At 43.8% G+C, this 22097-nt stretch overlaps 1 protein-coding gene and 1 long non-coding RNA gene across 3 annotated transcripts; both read left to right on the plus strand.

Moving 5' to 3' along the window:
* Positions 1–334: 334 nt before the first annotated feature.
* Positions 335–7375, plus strand: PHLDA1 (pleckstrin homology like domain family A member 1). The gene is made up of 2 exons (XM_082740482.1): positions 335–2700; positions 3161–7375. The coding sequence occupies exon 1, from the start codon at positions 1490–1492 to the stop codon at positions 2672–2674; it is 1185 nt and encodes a 394-aa protein (XP_082596608.1). The 5' UTR covers positions 335–1489; the 3' UTR covers positions 2675–2700; positions 3161–7375.
* A 3353-nt stretch (positions 7376–10728) lies between these two features.
* LOC309869407 lies at positions 10729–21661 on the plus strand. 2 transcript variants are annotated; one of them, XR_014314169.1, is made up of 3 exons: positions 10729–11090; positions 15352–15470; positions 17679–21661. It is a non-coding gene; the product is annotated as an uncharacterized lncRNA (long non-coding RNA). The 2 variants fall into 2 exon arrangements; XR_014314170.1 differs by lacking the exon at positions 17679–21661 and adding an exon at positions 17628–17642 and having other exon boundaries at positions 10788–11090.
* The last annotated feature ends 436 nt before the right edge of the window (positions 21662–22097 follow it).

A 22097-nucleotide genomic window follows, 5' to 3' on the forward strand; every position in this document is an offset into this window, starting at 1 on the left:
GGAATGTCTTTATCAACTACACCTGCCCTCAGATTCTGAGTTGCACACTCCTTTCTACATGAGCTGAAGAATGGCATTCTGTTAAAAAGATGAACAGCTGGTTATGTAGAAATTCTCTGGAATGCTCACTTGTCCCATGAAGGCAGGGAAAGAACTGATGATAGGTGCAGTGTTGTTACTGGTATACAGAATTGTTCATTTAAAAAAATCTAATCTTACTAGAAATTTTTATAAGATTTTAATAGTTGCCTTTCTCCATAAAAGACTGCTAATCCATTAAGAATTGAAGGCTCTGAGAATCTGCCAAGTGCAATTTCAGGCGGACTCAGGACTGTGCTGGAATTGGATTATTTGCTAAGATGTTTCTTATACTGACATGTCTTACACTGACTGACATGTTTAAAAGTTCTCCTGTGTTTTCGGTTACCTTGAATTTTTCAGCATGACACATAGGATATGACTCTTGCTCCCCTACCTCATCGCACATTTCTTCACTTGAATTCTTTGTTTCAGCCATAGGAAGTCCTCCCTCCTTTCTTGGGCACAAGAAGCAGTCTGTCTTCTTTGGCCAGCTCTGATTTATTTCTTAGTGTGTTTCTTCATATCCTCAGGGTCGGTACACCCTCGGGGGTCTCTCTACTTAATGGATGAATTTCCCCACCAACAGGTTTGGTTTCGATTAGTGCTCTTTATTCCCTCTTGTTTGCTAGAATACAGATTTTTTTTTTTTTAAGATGCGAGAGTAGCAGGAGGGAGCTAGGGGCGAGTACAGATTACCTTCCCCGGGTCACAGACGCAAGAGATTACAAAACTGATCTGGCCCGTTAGGGGCTTCCAAAGAGAGAGAGACCCGAGGAGCCCAGTCGGCTGTTAGGAGAACTAAGCTGTTCCTTAAAATGTGAGGTGTCTCACTGGACATTCCTGGGGTCTGTAAGTGCAATTGATTTGCTGTTGCAGTCTGTGCGGATGGGTCACCCTTCTCTGCTAGCCCTTTCAGATGGGACAGACGGTAGCCCTATTGCCCTGATTTAACAATCGCTCTCCGCTCCAAGAAGAGCTAATGCCTGGAAGCAAACCTGAGTGTAAAGACCCCGTATCCTCTTGGCCTTTGTGCCCTGGGATGTTTACATAGGGTCTCGGAGCTCATCGCGAATCCCCGGGGCTGCTTCCCGAGGGCAGCGAGATAGCTTGGCTTTCCAGGTACTTCCTGGCTGTCCCCCGTCCTCGTCTTCTGAAGCAGTTAGAGAGCCCCACCGGCCGGGGACAGGCGGGACGACAGGATGGCCTCTAGGCGCCCTCTGGACGTCGGCATTTGTCGCCGGGCAGCTGGGGCGCCCTCGGTTGTCGCCCCAGGCAGAGAGGAGTTTCCGGGGCTCGGATCCCTGCAGCCAGCGCCTGGAAGGAGCGCGGAAGCGAGTGGGCGGCGAGAGGCGGAGCAAGGGATGCGGGGGGGCGTGGACGCGCCGGGCTTTGGAAAGGCCCCAAGTTAATGAGGCGTGCGCCGGCGGCAGAGCGCCTTTCCGAGCTGGGCTTTCCCCCGCGGTGCGGGCGCCAAGAGCCGCCTTTTCCGCTGGGTGTCACTCGGGGGTGGGGGGGGTGGCCCATTCAAAAGCGCCGTGAGGGGGCCCGGCCAGTGCCCTTCGGTGAGCGCTCGCAAGAGGACGGCAGAGGCCCGGAGGTTCGCAGCTCCGGGACCTTGTGGCGCATCAGGACGCGGCTGCCGGCTTGCCGGGACCCAGAGCCGCCGCCTCCGCTGCCGCCGCTCTGCTTCCTGCGTGTTAGCCTCCTCTGCGCGCTCCGGGCGGGCGGCCGCGGGAGCCGCTGGGGCGAGGACGGCGCGCGGCTGCTGCTGCTGCCCCCGGCTCGGGCGGCTGGAAGTGGAGAGGCCGAGCCGAGCGGCGCTCCTCCCTATGCCGGGAGGATGTTGGAGAGCAGTGGCTGCAAAGCGCTGAAGGAGGGTGTGTTGGAGAAGCGCAGCGACGGGTTGCTGCAGCTCTGGAAGAAAAAGTGCTGCATCCTCACCGAGGAGGGGCTGCTGCTTATCCCGCCCAAGCAGCTGCAACACCAGCAGCAGCAGCAACAGCCTGGGCAGGGGCCGGCCGAACCGTCCCAATCGGGAGGGCCGTCCGTGGCCAGCCTCGAGCCGCCAGTCAAGCTCAAGGAATTGCACTTTTCCAACATGAAGACCGTGGACTGCGTGGAGCGCAAGGGCAAGTATATGTACTTCACTGTGGTGATGGCCGAGGGCAAGGAGATCGACTTTCGGTGCCCGCAGGACCAGGGCTGGAACGCCGAGATCACGCTGCAGATGGTGCAGTACAAGAACCGTCAGGCTATCCTGGCGGTCAAGTCCACGCGGCAGAAGCAGCAGCACCTGGTTCAGCAGCAGCCCCCGCAGCCGCAGCTTCAACCCCAACCCCAGCCTCAGCCCCAGTCACAGTCTCAGCCGCAGCCCCATCCCAAGCCCCAGCCCCAGCCCCAGCCCCAGCCTCAGCCTCAGCCCCAGCGTCAGCCCCAGCCTCAGCCCCAGCCTCAGCAGCTCCACCCGTGTCCGCATCCGCATCCGCACCCACACGCGCACCCGCACCCACAACAACTACCGCACTCGCATCAACCGCCGCTCTCGCAGCCGCACGGCCACCGGCTTCTCCGCAGCACCTCCAACTCTGCCTGAAGGGGGCAGCACCCGGGCCAGACAAGGTAAGGTCCCGGCAACTCGGGCTACTAAGGGCTTTTCCCAGGAGAAGGTCTCAGGAGTAGATCTCGCGGAAAGGAGGAGGAGTAGGAAGCCTAATTCACGGATGTGGTGCTTGGAGGGGAAAATGAGAAGTTATTACAAGTTTCTGGAGATGTCGAAAGAAGGGTAGCAAGCTGGAGTTAGGAGAGGCCGGGCATAGAGTGGAGGATGGGGGAACTCGGGTTAGGCTGAGAGGCCTCTCGGACCGTCTCCCGCCCACCCTGGTTGGGTCCAGTTGTGCACTTCCCAGCGACGCCACTGGCTCTGTCAGTGTCACCGGCGCCGCTCGAGTGTGTCTGGACACTCGAGGGAACGACCCCGGTGTCTTTTCTGAGCTCGCTTTGTCCGCCGGACTGGCCCGAAGAGAGCTGGGTTTTGGAGGATTCTGAGCCAATGACTTAATTGCCTGTCATTTCTTTCCAGGTTTTGAGGACTTGAGGAAGTGGGACGAGCACCTTTCTATTGTCTTCACTTGAATAGAGAAAACAAAAGTCTCCCCGCCCCGCGCCAGATCAAGTAGTTTGGACATCACCCTGCTGATAACTTGAGATTCCTCTCCTCTTAGTTTTCTGCATACCCTTCATCACGATGCAGGAAACGGCTTCAGTCCAGAAGGCTTTATTTATGAACCTTTGAAAGGATCTTCCAGTATGGTGGACCTTCTAGGAGCAATGATGTACTGTAATTTTATTTTAATGTATTTTGATTTATGATTATTTATTAGTTTTTTTAAATGCTTGTTTTAAGACATTTCTGAATGTAGGCCATTTTCCAAAAAAGAAAGTTTATTTTTAAAAACTTATTCCCTAGTAAATTCTAATCTTGGAAAAGAAAAGCATGTAGAAGGGCGGTGGAGGGGAAAACATTAAGAATTCATTCATTATTCCTAGGGTATTTTCAGAAGGTCTGACACTTTCATTGTTATGCCAGGTGGTTCAAATTAAACTCTGTGATGTTACTTTTTTTTTTTTTTTTGAGATTTTTTTTTTCCTTAGGCATATATTTTCTGTAGAATAGAAGTTTTAAAAAACTTAATGTTCAGAGTTATATAACTACGAAAATCTAATTGCTTTTCTAAAAGGAAGTTCATAGTAATGACATCTAATCCCAAATATTTAATACGTAACCCAACTGATGGCAAGATGAGCATATCATGAATATATATATGGTAGGGCTGGTGTAATGCGGGAAAAGCCTTGCTTATATCATCTGTTTGAAGGGACTAATAAGGAGATGCCTGTGATTTCTGAATATGAATGCATTAGGCTTTTCAAAAAACACAGTGGGGGAAAAAGAGAACCCATTCAGCTTGTTTTGAGAACATTTGTGCTCTTATCCACACTAGAGATTACCTTCTCCAAGAGCTTTGCACAGTCTACTTGAACCACATTTTCTGACCCTTTTACTGCATTCTAGAAATATACTCTAGAACCTCATACTTTAATATATAGTTTGTAAATATTTCGGAGGACGAGGAGTCATAATTTTTTTTTTGTATTCATACTGAAAATATTGTTGATTAGAGAAACCAACTGTTTTGCTTTTTATTGCTCTTTGAGAAATTTGAGGGTTCTGTGTTTTGTAGTTAGGTTAACTAAACTCAAATTGAAAAAGGAAGGGCTGGATAAACACTGGATTTTCAGTGAGAAAACAACCCAGTCTTGTTTTAGCAGTTCAGGAGTCTGAGGAGTGGGGTGGAGGGGGAAGGATGTGCTTTTAAAGGTGGAACAAACCCTCTTCTGTGTCCAATCAAAAGGATGGTCAAAATCCACAAGGGCAGATGCTACTTAAGCTTAAAAAGAGACATAGTTGATACCAAATCCTCTTGGGGCTGAAAATCACTTCCTATCTGCATGGCTTTCCTGACGATCTCTGTTTTCCATTATCTTTTCAACAACGTCTTGATCAGTATTTTTCCAGCATCCAAATTGGAATGGTCAGCTAAGTTAGGTAGTACAGAAACAAAAATAGAATTTCATGCTAGAGATGTCTTTATTCTTCCACCTAAAAGAGTTTAGATCAAATTACTTTTTAGTGCAATATTTAAATGATGAAATTTTGAGATCACAATTCTACTCTGAAAAGTTGTGGGGGAAAAAGAAAACTGAGGCAAATGACAAGCAAAACTTAATAGACTCCCACTTCCAGTGGTTAAGCCACAGTTATGAAAATATGCTACAAATGTTAGAAACACACACACATATATGGATATATATGATGGGCAGTTCCTACAGCAAACCTGAAGAGTTCTTAAGTCAAGTGTGGTTTGGCTTCTCTGGAACCACAGATGTGCTTCTTAGACAATGCTCATTGTACTGTTGTTTTAATATATGCAGATCATATAACTTCCAATTAAACCATAGTTTTTTCTTCCATGTTTTTGCGCTATTAAAAAAAAAAAGTAAAATCCATACCAAATATTTTAAAAATTAAGATTCATGTGGGCTTTTAAAAGGCATTTGTATGTTGTTAGCTGACATAGGGTAGGTAGTGTTGTTGAAAAAAATATGCCCAGGTTCCCTCGTGGCTACTGGAATTTTTTTTCTGTGCCCTCTTGCCCCCCATGACTGTGGTGGTTAATGGGGCCACCAGAATCATGGTTCCTTATCTTGTCTTTCCACAGCCCATATTCCTTGGTCAGCTGTGATTTGTGATTGATTTGGCCCTCTTAGTGGCTCTCTAGTCTGAACTCCTCTTAGCATTTATTTCCCTGTGAAACCTCGGAAATTAGAAAGGAGAGGAATAGGATGTTTTTTGTTGTTTCACACTTTGAAATGATTATGGCCGAATCTTTTTTTTTTTTTCCCCAGAACAACAACGAAAAAAGCATGCTTACTAAAACTCAACAAAACAAAATATAAAAGCAAATCACTTAATGATTTAAATGAATCATTATGAATTAAATCACTTAATTCTACCATTTTCTGTAAGAAAATGATACCAACTACCTACGGTATTTTGAGGCCTAAAAAATTACTTTCATGGACAAAGGTAAAAACAAATCTTTCAATCCAAGAAAAGGAAAAAAAGGAAAGGGCAGGTCCAATAGAAAATGTACCCCTTAAATAAACACAATGCAAAGAGGTGGAAAAGGACATGAAAAGGAATGTTCCCATCTGGAAACTGAACTTTTGTTCTTGAACTTGTGTTGACACCGAGCCTTGGACACAGTGAGCTCAATCACTATTTGTTGAAACAAATGAATGAAAGAAGGAAAAAAATATGTAGCTTCCGGTATCCAGGAGGTGGTTTCTCTTGTGTCACACAGTGCTTCCTTCACTGGCTTTTATGTCGTTCCCAAAAACAAGTACTACGGGGCAGGCTAAGCCTTGTGACGGAGCTCCTTAGACAGACTTAGCAGAAATGCACACAGATCTGCGTGTGCCCTAAGGGAGGGCTGAGGTCAGAGAGTAAGTGAGTATAAAGGGCCCTTTCAAAGTGAGCATTTCTGTCATAGAGGAAGCTGGGATTCTCTCATGTAGAAAACCAACCTGACTTTATAATTTTATTTCACATGTTTTTTCTGATGGAGGTTAAAAACAAAAACCAAAAAGCAACTCATTGCTTAAAGGAGCTCCCTACGGAGAGGAAGTCTGGCGGTCTCCTTTAACTCTTTCCTGCTCTCATACATCAATACTCGGTTTCTCTTAAAGACCCCTCACTTAAAATCTGATATTACATGAGTTTGTTGCCAGTGTGTGAGTTCAAGACATTGCTTGTTTTCTATCCCTAGGGAAGGTAATGTGGTTTTTGTTGGGCTCCAGTTGTTTGCAGTGTCTTGGTTAGTGGCAGGCTGAGAAGAGGCTCTGAGACTTGAGTGAGACCAGAACAATCCCATGGAGCTCAGAGCTTTGTAGGAGAAAAGGGGCCTGGGAGCATTCCTCCTTCTCTTGTAAATGTCAAGCTAATTTGCTTTTGCTTTACCAATAAACTGCCCTCAGCTGCTGCCTAAAATTTAAACTTGGGAATTAATAGAGCTTGATATGGAGTATATCAGCAATTCTTTCAAGAGAAATAATACATGTTTACCTAAAGCAACCTAAGATGTATTAATTGTGGAATTCTGTTGAATGGGTTTTAAAGATCTGTTTTCTAAATTCTTGACATAATTCAAAGGGTGACTTTTTGATCTGCAGTGTTGAACAGCTAATCTAGATTTACAGAAGATTGGATGACAGAGGGGTCTGTGACTTTGTTGGCAGGACATTTGCTGAATGGAGGATAGAATCCAACAGGGTTTTCCTAACAGGGTACGATGGTCCAGTGATGGTAGCAGAAGGACTCTGGAAGCATCTGCATAAAAGCATAAAAGCCAGTGATCAGTTAGGCCTTGGGGAAGGTTTAATAATAGGTGGTCCTTCTGGATCACTATATTTATTTTGAGAAGAAAGATAAAACTATCATCCGCTACATTGTACCATCAGTCTTCTGCTTAGTTTTAGAATATGCAGATGTTGACTTCTGAAAACCAAGCATCACCAGGTACTAAATGCTTTAGAAAATGTCGTATTTGTGAACTTAATAGTGTGGTCATAATTTGTGTAAATATGTCTCAAATGATTTTGGAGAGATGTGATTTATTTTTCATATTTTCAAAATGCATTCCATTTCAAATAAAGTATCCATTGTGTTGATCAACCTGTGCCCTTTTGGAGGCCTTGTTCATGTAGCATGTACAATATATGTTCCAGTGGCAGGAAGGTTCTAAAGGGCTTGGTTGTTACAAAGGCCATGGCCATTCTGGAAAGAAAAGGGCCATTTTTGAGATTGGGAACTTTTTAAAGACATTTATTTATTTATTTTAGCGGGAGAGTGTTTGCAGGGAAGGGGCAGAGGGAGAGAATCTCAAGCAGACACCGAGCTGAACATGGAACCCTATGTGGGGCTTGATCTCACAACCCTAAGATCACAACCTGAGCCGAAATCAAGAATCAGGGACTTAACCCAAGCCACCCAGGTGCCCCTACTTGGGAATTTTTAATAAAGAATATAAAAATTCATTAAGATCTTTTGATGAAATAATTAGTTTTCAGAATGCTAATGAATTTAAGCTGAATTTTCCATAGCACCCCAGAGGATGAGAAATGGCCCCTAGCTTGATGACCTTGAAGGCCGTTCCCTCGGAGTTCCTGACAGATTCGAGTCCTCAGTCTCTTGAGAGCGTAAAGCCTTGACTCTGAGAGAATCATCCTTCAAACAGGTTACCTATAAAGCTTCCTGTTTCAGGGTGAGAGCAGGAGACTTGATTCTTTGAAGGAAAATAATGTAACTTTACTCTTAAAATCTCCACTGGTATCTAAAAGACATTACATCTCAAAAGACTTTGAAATGGGGAATTTGAAGGCGATTTTTTTTTTTTATCCTTTAGCACAGTCTTACAGTGATAGCCTTACTACTCTGCCATTTCTTTGTGTTTTAAAGAAGAAATGAAAGAGAAGGAGACAAATTACTACCATTACACGGGGATGTCAGGAGTACCGTGTGAAAACGTGGTAAAGCTGGTTTGGAAGGACTTCAGAGCTCTACTACGTGGCTTCAAGTCCAAGTTCTATCATCTACCTGATATGTAGATCTTGCCTGTCTTAACCTTTTGGAAACTCAATTTCCTTCTCTGTTAAAGGATTAATAAAAATTCCTACCTTAGGGTTCTTGAGAAGGTTTAATAACTTAATGCACATCAAAGTGCTTAGAAGCTCCCTGCATACAGCAGATAAACTGGTTTGGGAATCATTATAGCTGTACGAATATGTGCTATGTGGCATTTTAAAGCTATGAATTGTATTTTCTGAGATCTCAGCACTTCCTTAAATGGTAAGACCAGTATGATGGCAACATCCCTGTATTTAACTTAGAAAAACAATCACTATTCATAGTACTCCTATTTTCATTTGCTTATTACTTTCCAATCTTGATCCACATTCTTATTCATTTTAAGCAAGTTACAATTAAACAATAAAAATACTCTTATAAGTATCTGCAGAGGCAAGCACCCAGATGGCCACTTCAGGGCAGAAGACATTTGGTCCCCAGGTGTGGGAGTGTTGGTGACTGTTGTGCTTGCAGAGAGCCTTTCTCCAGAATTGTCCTCAGCCTTGTCTCAGGGAGAGGCCCCTTGCAGGAGGATGTACCCCTCCTTGGGGATAGCCCATGTCCAGTGGTTGATCTGTGGAGAGTGGATAAAGACCAGGCCCTGTGTGTCAATCAGGACACGTGTAAGGGGCATCCCAGCTCCCAGAGCTCCCTATAGAATTTTTGAATCCTGTTTCAATAGTGAATTTGCACTGCAGTTCAGCTCCCCCTCTGACCAATCTTGTTTCCCTTGTTCCCTTACAGGTAAGGTTCCCAGGAACCCTGATCTCTCCTGTCTTCCCACCCAAACCTCCTGCAATCAAATCTGAGAGTCTCAGAATATATTTCTCATGGAATCCTCTCTATGACTATGTCTGTGTGTGAACACCTATATAGAAAGAATGTATGAATATACATATTTATACATCTCTATGTACACACATACAATATTTGTAAATATTTATTTCTACCACCATGTTTCTGTAGGAAGGCTGCCGGTCTTGGACACAGTGTATGGTATAATGGTTAAGCCTATGCTTTGGACTAGAAGCGCTCCACTTGGAGCAATTTTGCTCCCCAGGAGACATTTGGCAATGTTTGGGGACACGTTTGGTTTTCACAACTGGTGGTGGAGGTCAGGCATCGATATCCTACATTGTTCAGGACAGACAGACCTTCACAACAAACAATTACGCAGCCCAAAATGTCAATGGTGCCAAAGTTGAGAAACAATGCTTTAGAGCCGGGTAATCTTGTTCTTGTTAGCTGGGTTCCCTTGGATAGTGGTATTTTAATTGCAGTTTTCATGTGTAAAATGCAGACAGTGCTATGTCTCATGGAGTTGTGAACTCAAAACTAGGTAGTTAACATAAAGGGCTGTAGCTGTTCCTGTCACAAAGTACCCATTCACTATGTGGTAGCTACCATCCTAATTACTATTATTTAAAGTCATATGGCAACATCATATCCCACTGTTTTGATATTTCATTGCTTTTCCTATTGTCATCCAGTGAGTTTCTGTTTTTATGCTATTGTCAATACTGCTTCAATAAATATCTTCATGGATTCCTCTTATTGAAAAGAGTAGGGACTTAGATTCTAGTTCTGACTCTGCTTAGTCTTGTGACATTAGGCAGCTCATTTAATGTCTCTGAGCCATAGTGTCCTCATTGTAAGTAGGAAGGGTAGTCCTGCTCTTGAGGAGATATTATGGACACACTGTGAGGTGGCAGTGAAATCTCCATGAGTTCAAGTCCCAGAGCTACCACTTAATTTCTTTACTCATAGCAAAGCACTATGGGAACAAAAACATTGTTAGTATCTGGATACTATTTTAAGAGGGATTAGATATTATAGCTATATATCTATTATACCTATAGATATCATATGTGTATGTAATAAACATGTGTATTCCAATCCAAATAATCTGGATTTAAGAACTAGAAGGTTATTGCAACTAAAAAAATAGCATCAGGTAATTCTGGTGGTTTTTCTTTTTAATAGAATTTAAGTCAAATTTATATTTATATTTATATTAAAGTGGAAAGAATCATGTGACTGTAATATTACAACTGTCCAGAATTACTAACTGAGAAAAACCTGAAGAATGAACTCACCGGCCATTTGAAGCTATTATTGAACAAGGTGTTCTCACTTGATTTGCTTTTTTTCAAAGACCTTGTTGGAAACTCTCACTGCACAGAAAGGCAAGTAATTATCATGCTGTGAGTGTTTTAGAGCACCAGCCTTGATTGCCTTCAAAGTAAGTCTGGTTATCAAAGATGGCACAGGTTGGGGACCAGAGGACTTTGGAGATTTAGAGGAAGATGTGGGTGGATTTTGGATGTAGGCCTTGTAACCCTTGGTCTGAGGGTTGTTTGGCATCTGACTTTAATTTGAAGAGATTGTTAGCACCTGAGGACAGAGCTGACCACTTTGTGACCTGATAGATCACCATTAACCACTCTGAGATAGGCTGGATGTGGGCGTGGCTTATTCCTAGCCAGGCATTCACCTGAAGCATTTGATATTTAGGTAGACTCCGGAAATGAAGACTTGAAAACATCGTCCATGTGGTTTTCTTGCGTACTCTCAAACCCTGCCAGAGTCATTTATAATGGAGCGAGCAAACACGTACTGCCATCCTGTGAGACCAGACGTCCCGATGAATGAGTATTCCACCGTTGTACAGAAAGAAACAGGAAATGACTCTCGAGGAGTCTCAACGTTTTAATTATGTCATTGTCCTCCGCTGGCTCTCTCCCAACGCTGACAGTTCACACAGGTCAGTTATTTTGCAATGATTTTGAACTCTGCTGGAGCAAATTTACCAAGTAGTGCAGCTAACCCTGTCAGGGCTGACTCATCACCTTGAAAGCGCAGAGCGGCTTTGTGACTAATCACAGTCAAAGAAGCCAAACTTGTAATAATTTTAGGCATATTCTCTTTCTGGTTTTTCACTGTTGACGAAATGCCCATTTCTACAAAACTTGGCTGCAGTTTGTGAACACACACTTTAATGATCCCAATGTGTGTGTGTGTGTGTGTGTGTGTGAGCACGCATTCACTTTTCCTGCTAATAACTTTCATGGCTAATGACGGCGGGTTGCTCAGTTTTTCGTTGCAGAACGTGACATCTGAAGGGTTTGGAACAGCGCTGGGCAGAGCTGCCTCCCTCCCACCTTGAGCATCCTGCTTTGAGGGTTAGCCCCACCCTGCCTAAACTCCTATGACAAAGCCCTGGTCTGTGGTGGTGCCAGGGCCCTCTGCCATTTCCTGTTGTCTTGTTTCAACACCACCACTGGAGGGAATGGCTAGATCTTGGCGGGACAATAAATCAGTAACTTTATCCTTAGTCCCTGACTACGAAGCAGACTCTTAAAGTAGATGTGAGTCTATGAGTTGTGTTTGCAGGTGTGAGACTGAATCTGATCCTTCCACAATGCACAGGCACCCTATTCAATAATTGCAGTTACTGCCAGAAGTTCTAATTAAATTTCTGATGCCTAATTAAATCCACAACGCCTATAAAAAGTGCCAGGTAGCTACTGGAAGATCTAAGCTGCGTGACTTTCTCAATAGCTAGTGGACCCTTCTTGGTATTTGCCTTCTAGTCAGTATCACCTTTCTTCTTGCATAAGTGGTGAGTTTGCGACCAAAGCTGAAAACGGAATTTTAGGCGTTTAGACAAAGTCCCCTTCAGACTTCCTGGAGCTAAGGGTGGGTCAGGGAGGCAGGGTGCAATGACCTGCCCACGGTCACACAGCCAGATTAGGACCTAATGACCAGATTAGGACCTGATTCCAGCTTTCCCGATTCTTAATTAGTGCTTTTCCCATGGTATCACTACTTCGTGAGGTATGGAAGATAATTTACATGAACTCAAGGCATTGCTGTTTTTGCAGATAATCCCTTGAAGAATTCAACCGTTGCACATTTTCCCCCAAGAAGTGTGTATTTTTATTTCAATTACATAAACCATCTTAAGGAGTTCATAGACATTGAAAATAAACCATTTACTTTAATTCAATTCCAGAAGTTTAAAAAGTGACTTGTGACTTAGACCTTTCAAATATAATCCATTGTGTGTGGGTTAACAGAAACCTTAAGCAAGAGAAAAATTCACCAAAGAAAGCAGATACATAATTTGCAAAGGACATATTTTAAAAATACAGTGACTGGGGGCGCCTGGGTGGCTCAGTGGGTTAAAGCCTCTGCCTTCAGCTCGGGTCATGGTCTCGGGGTTCTGGGATCGAGCCCCGCATCGGGCTCTCTGCTCGGCGGGGAGCCTGCTTCGCCCTCTCTCTCTGCCTGCCTCTCTGCCTGCCTGTGATCTCTGTCAAATCAATAAATAAAATCTTTTAAAAAAATAATAAAAATAAAAAAAATAAAATAAAATACAGTGACTGGATATATATATATATATATATATTCACATATTTTTTTTTTAATTTATTGAAAATCATTTATTTAGGAATTGGGTTAGAAAGCTGTTGGGAATTTGCCTTATCATATAACTTCTAAGCTATTCAGGGAATGTTTCTAGTGTTACTAGCCACCCTTGAGGTCTTGAAATCACCTCTGAAGCTGAGAAAGTTGAAGTGATTTGAATGTCCATAGAGTTACTTGAGGAGGTCACTGACTGGCTTTTCTAGCCTGTGTAGGTGTCAGGAGAAATAGTCTCTGAAAAAAGTCTGTGGAAGGTGATGGATCCGTGGGCATCCATGAAGTCCTGATAGGGGGATGGGAAAACTTGTTGCTGCCCTTTTAGGGAACTAGGTAAGTGTAATCCACATGGCTGCAAATTCAATCATAAATAACAGTTCATGACCTAACTAGAACTTTAAATGTCCCAACTCAATGACTCAGAGATTTCAGAAGTCTTACCTTTTAATGAGAGGAGAGGGGAGAAAGAACCAGAGAAATCTTTAACAAGTACATGTATTCCAGCAGCCAGTAAACAGGTTTTTGATTCAAAAATTATGTATGAGCCCTGGGTGATGCCATTATTTCCTCTTACATAAAGTGACCTTTTACAGGGCTTCATTCATAGCCCTTGGCTCCCTCCTGGAGTCACAGCGCTTGTCACAAGGCAGCGGGCTGCCTGCTTGTCCTTCTGCAAGTGATGACTGGAAGGGCTTGATAGGAAGGATGCTGACAGCCTCTCTCGGACAGCAGATTGTCAGCATTCTTGACCCGGGCACTTCAAGAGCCTGGGAAAACACTTTGATTTCAATGTGGCTCATAAAAAGCAAGATCCAGTTGAACTGAGTGACTGTGTAACATGGATCCACAGAGCAGTTTTTGTAGGATTAGCTGGCCCGCGGTACCCCTAAACAAAGTCATGATGATGTCGGTGTAATAGTCAGGGGATTCTCTTATTTGTATGCATGCAACTGGACATAGAAAGTCAATATTCTTACTTCGAAGTTATTGCATAGAGATTAATGTGCAGAGCAGGGACAAGAGACAGAGAATGTGTATGAATAGAAATATGGAAAGAATCAGGTGTGAGTTGTAAGGGTGGATGCAAGCAGGCCTGGGGGCTGAAGAGGTCTTGCAAGAGAATGGAGGGCCAAAGAATGTATTTTTCTAAAGACGTCCTCAATTCATCCTTTCCACAAATACCAATGAACATTTCCCATTTTCTCAGGAGGTAAAGTGCCTATGAACCTCTAAGAGTTTGATTTGTTTCTAAGAAGGGATTATGAACATCATTTTTTTAAACTTTTACAAAAATTTTTATTTATTTATTTTTGAGAGAGAGGGAGCACCAGCAGGGGGAGGGGCAGAAGGGGCAGTAGACTCCCTGCTAGGCAGGGAGCTGGATCCAGGACTCGATTTCAGGACCCCGGGATCATGACCTGAGTTGAAGGCAGATGCTTAACCGACTGAGCCACCCAGGCTCCCTGAATGCCATTTTTAAAAAAATAGTGATTATTTTGGAGGAAAAGGGAAATGAAGAATTAAGATTTTTTTCTCTCTTTTGAAAACTATTTCACCTCTAAATGAGAAAAGAAGGGAAGTAAATACAGAATAAAGGGAGAACTTCTGTGAGTTTTCTATAGGCTCATCTTTTAAGAAACAGTTTCTGTAATTAGGCTTGAGTTTGAAGAGCTGACATTAGACAGGAAGGGATGAAAGCAAACCTGCGTCTCCCACAGGACAGATACCAGCTATTGATTCAGACAAGGTACAGAAAGTGCTTCTCCCAGTGCCAGGTTCCTAGTAAGAGCTCAATAAGGAATAGCTATAATAGTAACAGTGTTTGCTGGTCCCAGGCAGATCTTTCTGAGGTCTGGTGGGCACACTTGCCATGATTTTTTGCACCTTTTTTGCTAATGTTTTGTTAACAGCACACCATAACAAAACCGTTGCTAATTCACATGTAAATAAGACACCTACTTGAACACAGAATTAGGGAATAGGGACACCTATGCAAAAATTGGAACTGTTTCTCCAGGTTTTGTTAGCCATGATTGATAAGCCTAAAGCCAATTTACCTAAAAAATAAACTTTAAACTTAATTTTTCTGTAAGTAGAAGATGCCTTTAAGAAAAATTTATGTGCAGGGTGTAGTGGCAGGCCTGCAGGGAATACAAACAAATAAACTATGAAGTTTGCTCTCAAGAAACTTGCATCTGAAGCCCAGGGAAGATAAGACATAATACTATTAGTGGTCTAGCACTAACCACAGTTAATGGAGTATTAGTAATAGCAGTAACAGCAACTAACATTTATTGGGTAGTAACTAAGTGCCGGGCCCTACACTACACGTTTTATAGGAATTATCTTACTTGCTTAGTATAGAGATCTTTGATGTAGGTACTTCAATCAGCGTTAGATTTGATGGCATTCAACAAGCCGCTCCAAATAAGCATAGTAAGATAGAGATATATTTGTCCTTTATATAAAAGAAGTCCAGAGGTATATGGTTTAGGACTGGCACAGTGACTTCTTCGTCATCATGGAAACAGCCTCCTTCTAAAAAAAAAAAAGAAAGAAAGAAAAAGAGGCTCCTTCTCTCTTTGTCTTCCACTGCCCAGCTGGTCCCAGCTTCTATCCTCATGATCTAAGATGGTGGCTGAAGTACCAGACACATTATCTGAGTCCTAGATAAGAAGAAAGAGGAATTGGGAGCAGATCAAATGGAATGCTTTCCACAGTAAGTATTTCTTTTTTAGAGAAATTTTGGAATTCCTTGAGGATGACTTTCACTTATGTCTTATTTTCCATCCAAAGTTGCTAGGAAGGCCAGAAATGTATTCATTCAGCAAGGCATGTTGCCACCCCCACTAAAATCAGGGTTCTGTCAGCAAAAAAGAGGGACAAGAATGATTTGGGGGAAGAAAACTAACAGTCTAAGCCATCTCTCTTTTTTTTTTTTTTAATTGTCCTCTAGTTTGCAGTTGAGAAATTGAAAATTGGGAGTTGACACTTGCCAGCAAATAGTGGGACCAGGATTGTCATTTAAGCATCTAACTCTATTGCCTTTGCGTTTAACTGCAAGCTATGCCCATGCATTGGGGTGAACATACAAGGCAGACCTCTTAGGGACATGGGGGGATGCTTAGAAACATCAAAGTACAGTCTTTCACATTTTGTCACAATTCCTCTTAAGGTGTTACATGTTCCTTTCAAATATGGTACGGTTGTAATAATGTTCCTCTTTTTTTTTTTTTTTTTAAGATTTTAATTTATTTATTTGTCAGAGAGGAGAGAGAGCACAAGCAGGGGGAGCAGCAGGCAGAAGAAGATACAAGTTCCCTGCCGAGTAGGTGGCCTGATGAGGGGCTTGATTCCAGGACCCTGGGATCATGACCTGAGCCAAGGGCAGACCCTTAACCGACTGAGCTACCCAGGTGTCCCTAAATTTGTTCGTTTTTACAGTTAAACAATTTAACTAGAAAGAATTTTATTTTATTTTATTTTTTTAAAGATTATTTATTTATTTATTTGACAGAGAGAGATCACAAGTAGGCAGAGAGGCAGGCAGAGAGAGAGAGAGAGGAGGAAGCAGGCTCCCTGCTGAGCAGAGAGCCTGATGCGGGACTCGATCCCAGGACCCTGAGATCACGACCTGAGCCGAAGGCAGCGGCTTAACCCACTGAGCCACCCAGGCGCCCCTTAACTAGAAAGAATTTTAAAACAGAAAGAGGAAGCCACTTTCATGCCTTTGTGTCAGGGTCATATTGACATGGGGGAGATACAAGAAAGCTCTAAGGTACTCAGAGGAACCTGGGGCACTGAAGGTGGGTCTCCATCAGTGGTGCTTGGGGATCTTACAGCAGCCAGCCCTTTTAGAGACCTCATGTCCACCCACATTTGTGGGTTCCATGACAAGATCCTGATCAGGGAAACAGAAAAAGAAATGAATGATTTTCATTCATGCTCAACAAGAGGCACATGCTTAGTGTTTATTATATATTGATGATTTATTCTTTAGGGAGTTTCCTTAAGGGTTAGCAGAGTAGTGCAAAGACTTCTGGTGTCTAAATTTGGCTTTGCTGCTAATGAGCTGTGTGACCCCAAGTGAATGACTTGGTGTAGAGATACGTCTTTGATGGCTCCCTTTCAATGATAATATTTTACAATGATCAATTTCCAGACTCAACTGCCTTTCTTTGAAAAGAGTAGAAGCTTTGAATTTGGAGGACCTGGGTTCTGTTTCTGGCTCAGCCTCTCCTAAGCTGTGTGACTTTGCATAAGTCACCTCATATTCTTGAACTTCAGTTTCCTTACCTGTAAACTGGGAATAATGAAACCTGTTCCATAGAGCTCTCGTGAAGATTAAAATAAATAATGTTTGTGGAAGGGCTTTGTATTGTAGTACATGATCAGTAAATGCAATCAATATATGTTATTAACCCAATGTATCACTTCTTTTTTAGTACTTAATGCATTATATCTATTTTTACCCAGTTGAGAGAGAGAGAGAGACATTGGTAGACATTTTATGTCATCTCTACCTGCATTGGGAGAGACAGGAAAGGAAGGGACTTCTAGCTTTTACCCAGAGGTCAATATATGATCTCTTCTGTTTATCTAAGTTTAGATACAACACCACAGACCTCTCCCCCTGCTGGGAAGCCTGTCTCTAAAACACTGAGAAGAGTTTGTTGCTGGTGTATGCTAAAAAGACCCCATCTTATGACCTCTTTGTTTCGATCCACTGGAGCCACAGACATTGAAATGTCTGTCAGCTTATAAGATCATCTGTCTTTATTCTGTGCTTTCCCCTCATCCTTCCTTGAGGGCAAAGAAGGATCTACAACAAGACATGCTTACTTTGTAGGGTTTTGTTTTGTTGTTGTTTCAACAGCCCAATATGCCTTCAACTCAACTTCCAATTTTAGTATATGTGCTGCCGAAGCGAGCACTTCAACTCAACTTCCTTTAACTCCTATCTGATGGAAACCCAGCTGTACAATGAAAACTCCTGCCCAGAATGATGGAAGACAGTATGTGACCCAAGTGCCTGATTATTCCTTAGAGCTGGAATAAATGCTAACATGATCTAGAATTATTTCCTACATGCTGGCCTGAACTGAAAATGGGTACTTCTAAAAGATTTGATTTCGGCAGAAAATTTAGTTGAGCTGAATCCTCTGTGACCGGAATACTCCAGTGAGCAGTGTGTACCTTCAATAATGTAACCAGAGACAATAATGATTGAGGAAATACCTAAGATGTAATTATAATAGTTACTATTTTGTTCTAGCATTTGCTTTATGACACGTCCTTTATCTTAACAGTGCTACTAGGTAGGTAGTGTTATCTCCCTTTTTCTGATAAGAAAATAGAAGCTTACAGAAGTTAAATAAGTTCCCAAGATCAGAAGGCAATGACACAGATCTGGGAGACTCCAGAGGCCCTGTTTCTTCTACAATGGGAGGCCAACTTCCAGCCCAGGCCCAGCTGGGTTTACCTTTTCCTGGGGAGAGAGGGCTTCGGCAGAGAGCAGCTGTGAGGCCAGGATGACTTTCCAGAGAAGAGTGTGGTGTCAGAGGCCATCACACAGCCTGCAGATTCTCTTCCCAGACCACCCTGCTAAGCAGTCTGTGAGCTTTGAAGTTATCATTTTATTTATGGAATGATGGGGTTGTGGATCAAGAGGAAAAAACATAAAGACTAGTTTCATTGAGCATTTATTAAAAAAAAATAATACACACATGCCTTTATAAGGAATGGAATGGAAGCCTTGTCTCCCAACTGCAATGACAGGATGAATTCCTCGGGAATTAATGGGAACATCTTGTCGTCCCAGAGACCCTACCTCCCACCTTGCTAGGACTGAGCCCCTGGCCTTATCCAAGGAATACACATAAATCATGGTGAATGGGAAGGCTGGGTACAGGACTGTCCAGCCAGCGGGGTGAGAGCACCTACAAAGAACACAAGTGGAAAGGAGCTAAAATCAAGCCAGGGGGATGGGGACTCAAGACCTGGCCCACTCAGCACGCTGCCTTCATCCTGTTTTCACCAGCCCTTGATTTTGATTTTTTTAAATAATTTATCAAATTTGGCCCCTTCTGGCCCTCTTGCTTCTTCCTTGAAAAAACAAAAACAAAAACAAAAAAAACCCCACACGCATTTGGAGGGACTTTGCAATATCACCATAATGATGCTGTGCCAAGTTGAGCCTAGAGCCCCTCCTTGCCTGGCTCTCTCATCTGACTGCATCCCACCCCTGTGGTGTTCCAGCCAGGACGATACCACCACGAAACCCCTTATGTCAGTTTCTTCCAGCTCTGTCATCATTTTGGGGGGATCCAGACTGAATCCTCCGGGCCCCAGAAAGTGAAGGCAGAACCATCCCTTGGCCACGATGGGGCCAAGGCTCAGTGTGGGAGCACAGAAGGAGCACACGCTGACCTCCCAGCTTCGTGTCTCATTGGCCTTTGGAGTCTCTGCTGAGGCCCAGAGCAGAGCTGCTTCCCTCGGCGTGCAGAACAAAGGCTCAGGAAATGCTGTGGAATCCAGGTTGGCTCTTCAGGTGTAAGAGGCACCTCCTTGTGGTGAGAGCCCCCTCATCTCCCACTGGGAGGAAGTGTGAGTGTCTGGAAGACATTTTGCTAGGATGATGTGGACATTATAGACATGTAAACAGCAAGATAGACTTTACTAGGAAGCAGAAAGGGGACAGATTTTGAGTGCTGAAGCAAATTCTAACCCTTACAAAGAGAAAATTAAGGGTGAATAGCCTGGAAGTGTAATGAAGCTCTCACATTTTTACCTGATTCCATCGGTGTCTTCTACAGCATGTGATGATGTTGCCCAACAGTGAGCTGCTTTCCCAAGAGCTGCATTTCTGTACTCCCCACTCCACCCCGACCTTGGTCTGCCTCCAGCCTCAACCCTCCAAGGCCCCTGCACTTGACATCTGGGCAGTCTGCCTACTGCATGGATGGGGACCCTCCCTTTGGACTCCTTCCCATGATCTGTGCCTCCCCCTACCCATTCCTTTCCACACTATCTGTTCTCAGTGCACATCTGACCTCTTAACATGAGGATGCTCATGGTACCTTCTAGAAGGAGGCTTCTCTCATGGAGTGCATGGGCCCTGAGAGGGCTAGGATCCCAGGAAAGGAGCAGCTCCAGTTTCTCTAGTGGTGAGCATGTGCCGTCAAAGTATATGGTGATGGTAGCACATCACCAGCGAAGGAAAGAAGCTGTAGATGGAAATGGGGTTCAGCAGAGGATCAGAATCACTGATGGCAGAGAAAAGAATGAGGCCGTATGGGAACCCGCAGATGGGAGTAAGCATGGGTGGCGCAGTGGGGAAAGGAGATGGACCAGTCTCCATTAGTATTATGGTCTTAAGAAATCCAAATGTCCCCAGACCCCCGGATCATGGAGATAATGCATGGGCAATGCCGAGAGTGCTATTTGGTAGGACCCCCACTCTCTCACCTTTGTGTCCTCCCCTTTTTCCCTAGAAGGTCTAGACAGCCTGCTCGATTCTTGGTGTTGACCGTTTAGTCAAAGCTATTATCAACTTCACTGCTGCCATGTCCTCTGTCATGGTTGTCTTGGGTTTGTCCCTCCAGTGACCACAAGGCCTTTTGATATCTTGGAATTGAATCTGACTCTTTCAGTTTACACCATCATCCACTGAGGAACTTTGAAAGGCCTCCCTGGCTCAGGCCAGATGTCATTTGTGACCCCAGTGTGTGTGATATTGAGAAGTGTCCATCGGCAGAGGTCCCCACATAGGACCTGCCTTTAGATGCCTTCCTCCTGGGTGGTCCCCAATCATCAGTTCATCTTTCTTACCTCCCCGCCGCTCTTCCAGAAAATCAAGGCAGCATTTGCTCAGGAGTATTAACCCCAGTCTACGAGGCATCTACTGTCAAGACCAAGTCTATTTGTGGTTTTTTTTCTGGGAGGCTTAGGGCTTCCTCACACAGCTAGAGGACTGCTGGTAGCTTGTCGCATTTCACAGTTTCCAAATTAGGCATATAAAGTAGCAAAATCATTCTTTATGGTTAAACCTGTAGAGACCAGGCCAGACTTGTGTTTTTAAGCAAAAACACAAAAACATTCAATGAGATCTTATTAGGCCCTGAGCTATTTTTGCGTTTGAGTGCTGGGAATCCTTTTGAGTAATACAAGGCAGAATCCCTTTGGGCACATTGGACCACCCCCAGAGATACAAAGCGGATTGCAGAGGCATTCCAAAGAGAGGCTGGGAAAAACCTGACAGGAAGTATTCCCAGAACACTCTACTCCCCAAGTCCCTGTTGGCTAATGACTAGGGCATAACTGTAAACACAGCAGAAGAGCTTCAAAGAAGAGCGATTTGGACATGTGAACATCAGCTACTCGGCAAACAGAAAAAATGCCCCCCTGGCTTTTGCCAACTCATAGCACCCCGTACGCTAGGGCACTCTGACTTTAATCAAGCAAACATGCATGTCTGCTGCCCACGGCCATGTCTAAACCCCACCTCTGCACTTCCCCAGTGGGCTCCATGTTTCAGCCAGATTATCCTGGCGTTGGGAAGAAGAGTGATGGCTGAGACTCGAGGAAAGGGAAAGAGGAGGCCAAGATGGTCAGGTTACTGGATCTCATTTGATGTCCACACAAGGTGGGTTTCTGGTGCTCATGGTCTTGATGCACATGACCTTGCTGATGTCCCAGTTAATCCTGCTCAGCACACCCTGGCCTCACAGAGCAAGACAAATGTGCACTTGGGAATTAGATACGCCAAGAGCCAAAACGCCACTCTATCACTCAGTAGACTTGAAAGCTTACCAGACCTGTTTTCTCATCTGCACAACGGGACTGATAATTCCTGATCCATGGACAGGCCTCATTTTGAAATTATAAATAAATATATTTTTGTGCTTGGCATATAGGAGATAAATATTGCTATTGTTATTACTCTCTTAGTACTTCCACACATATTATAAAGTAGTGACTGGTCAGTGAGTGCTTACCATATGCTGAAGATTGGATTAAACATTATTAATACACCTATTTTGTGATCACCCTTGTATTATAAAACTTGTTTTTTCAAGTCATGACTCTTTTTTTTTTTAATTAAAGATTTTATTTATTTATTTGACAGAGAGAGATCACAAGTAGGCAGAGGCAGGCAGAGAGAGAGAGAGGAGGAAGCAGGCTCCCCACCGAGCAGAGAGCCCGATGCGGGACTCGATCCCAGGACCCTGAGATCATGACCTGAGCCGAAGACAGTGGCGTAACCCACTGAGCCACCCAGGCGCCCCTCAAGCCATGACTCTTAATACAGTGGAGTGCTGCTATATGTCAGTTTAGTTAATACGAA

This window comes from Mustela nivalis, assembly GCF_964662115.1.
Source record: "Mustela nivalis genome assembly, chromosome: 7".
Classification (NCBI taxonomy): domain Eukaryota; kingdom Metazoa; phylum Chordata; class Mammalia; order Carnivora; family Mustelidae; genus Mustela; species Mustela nivalis.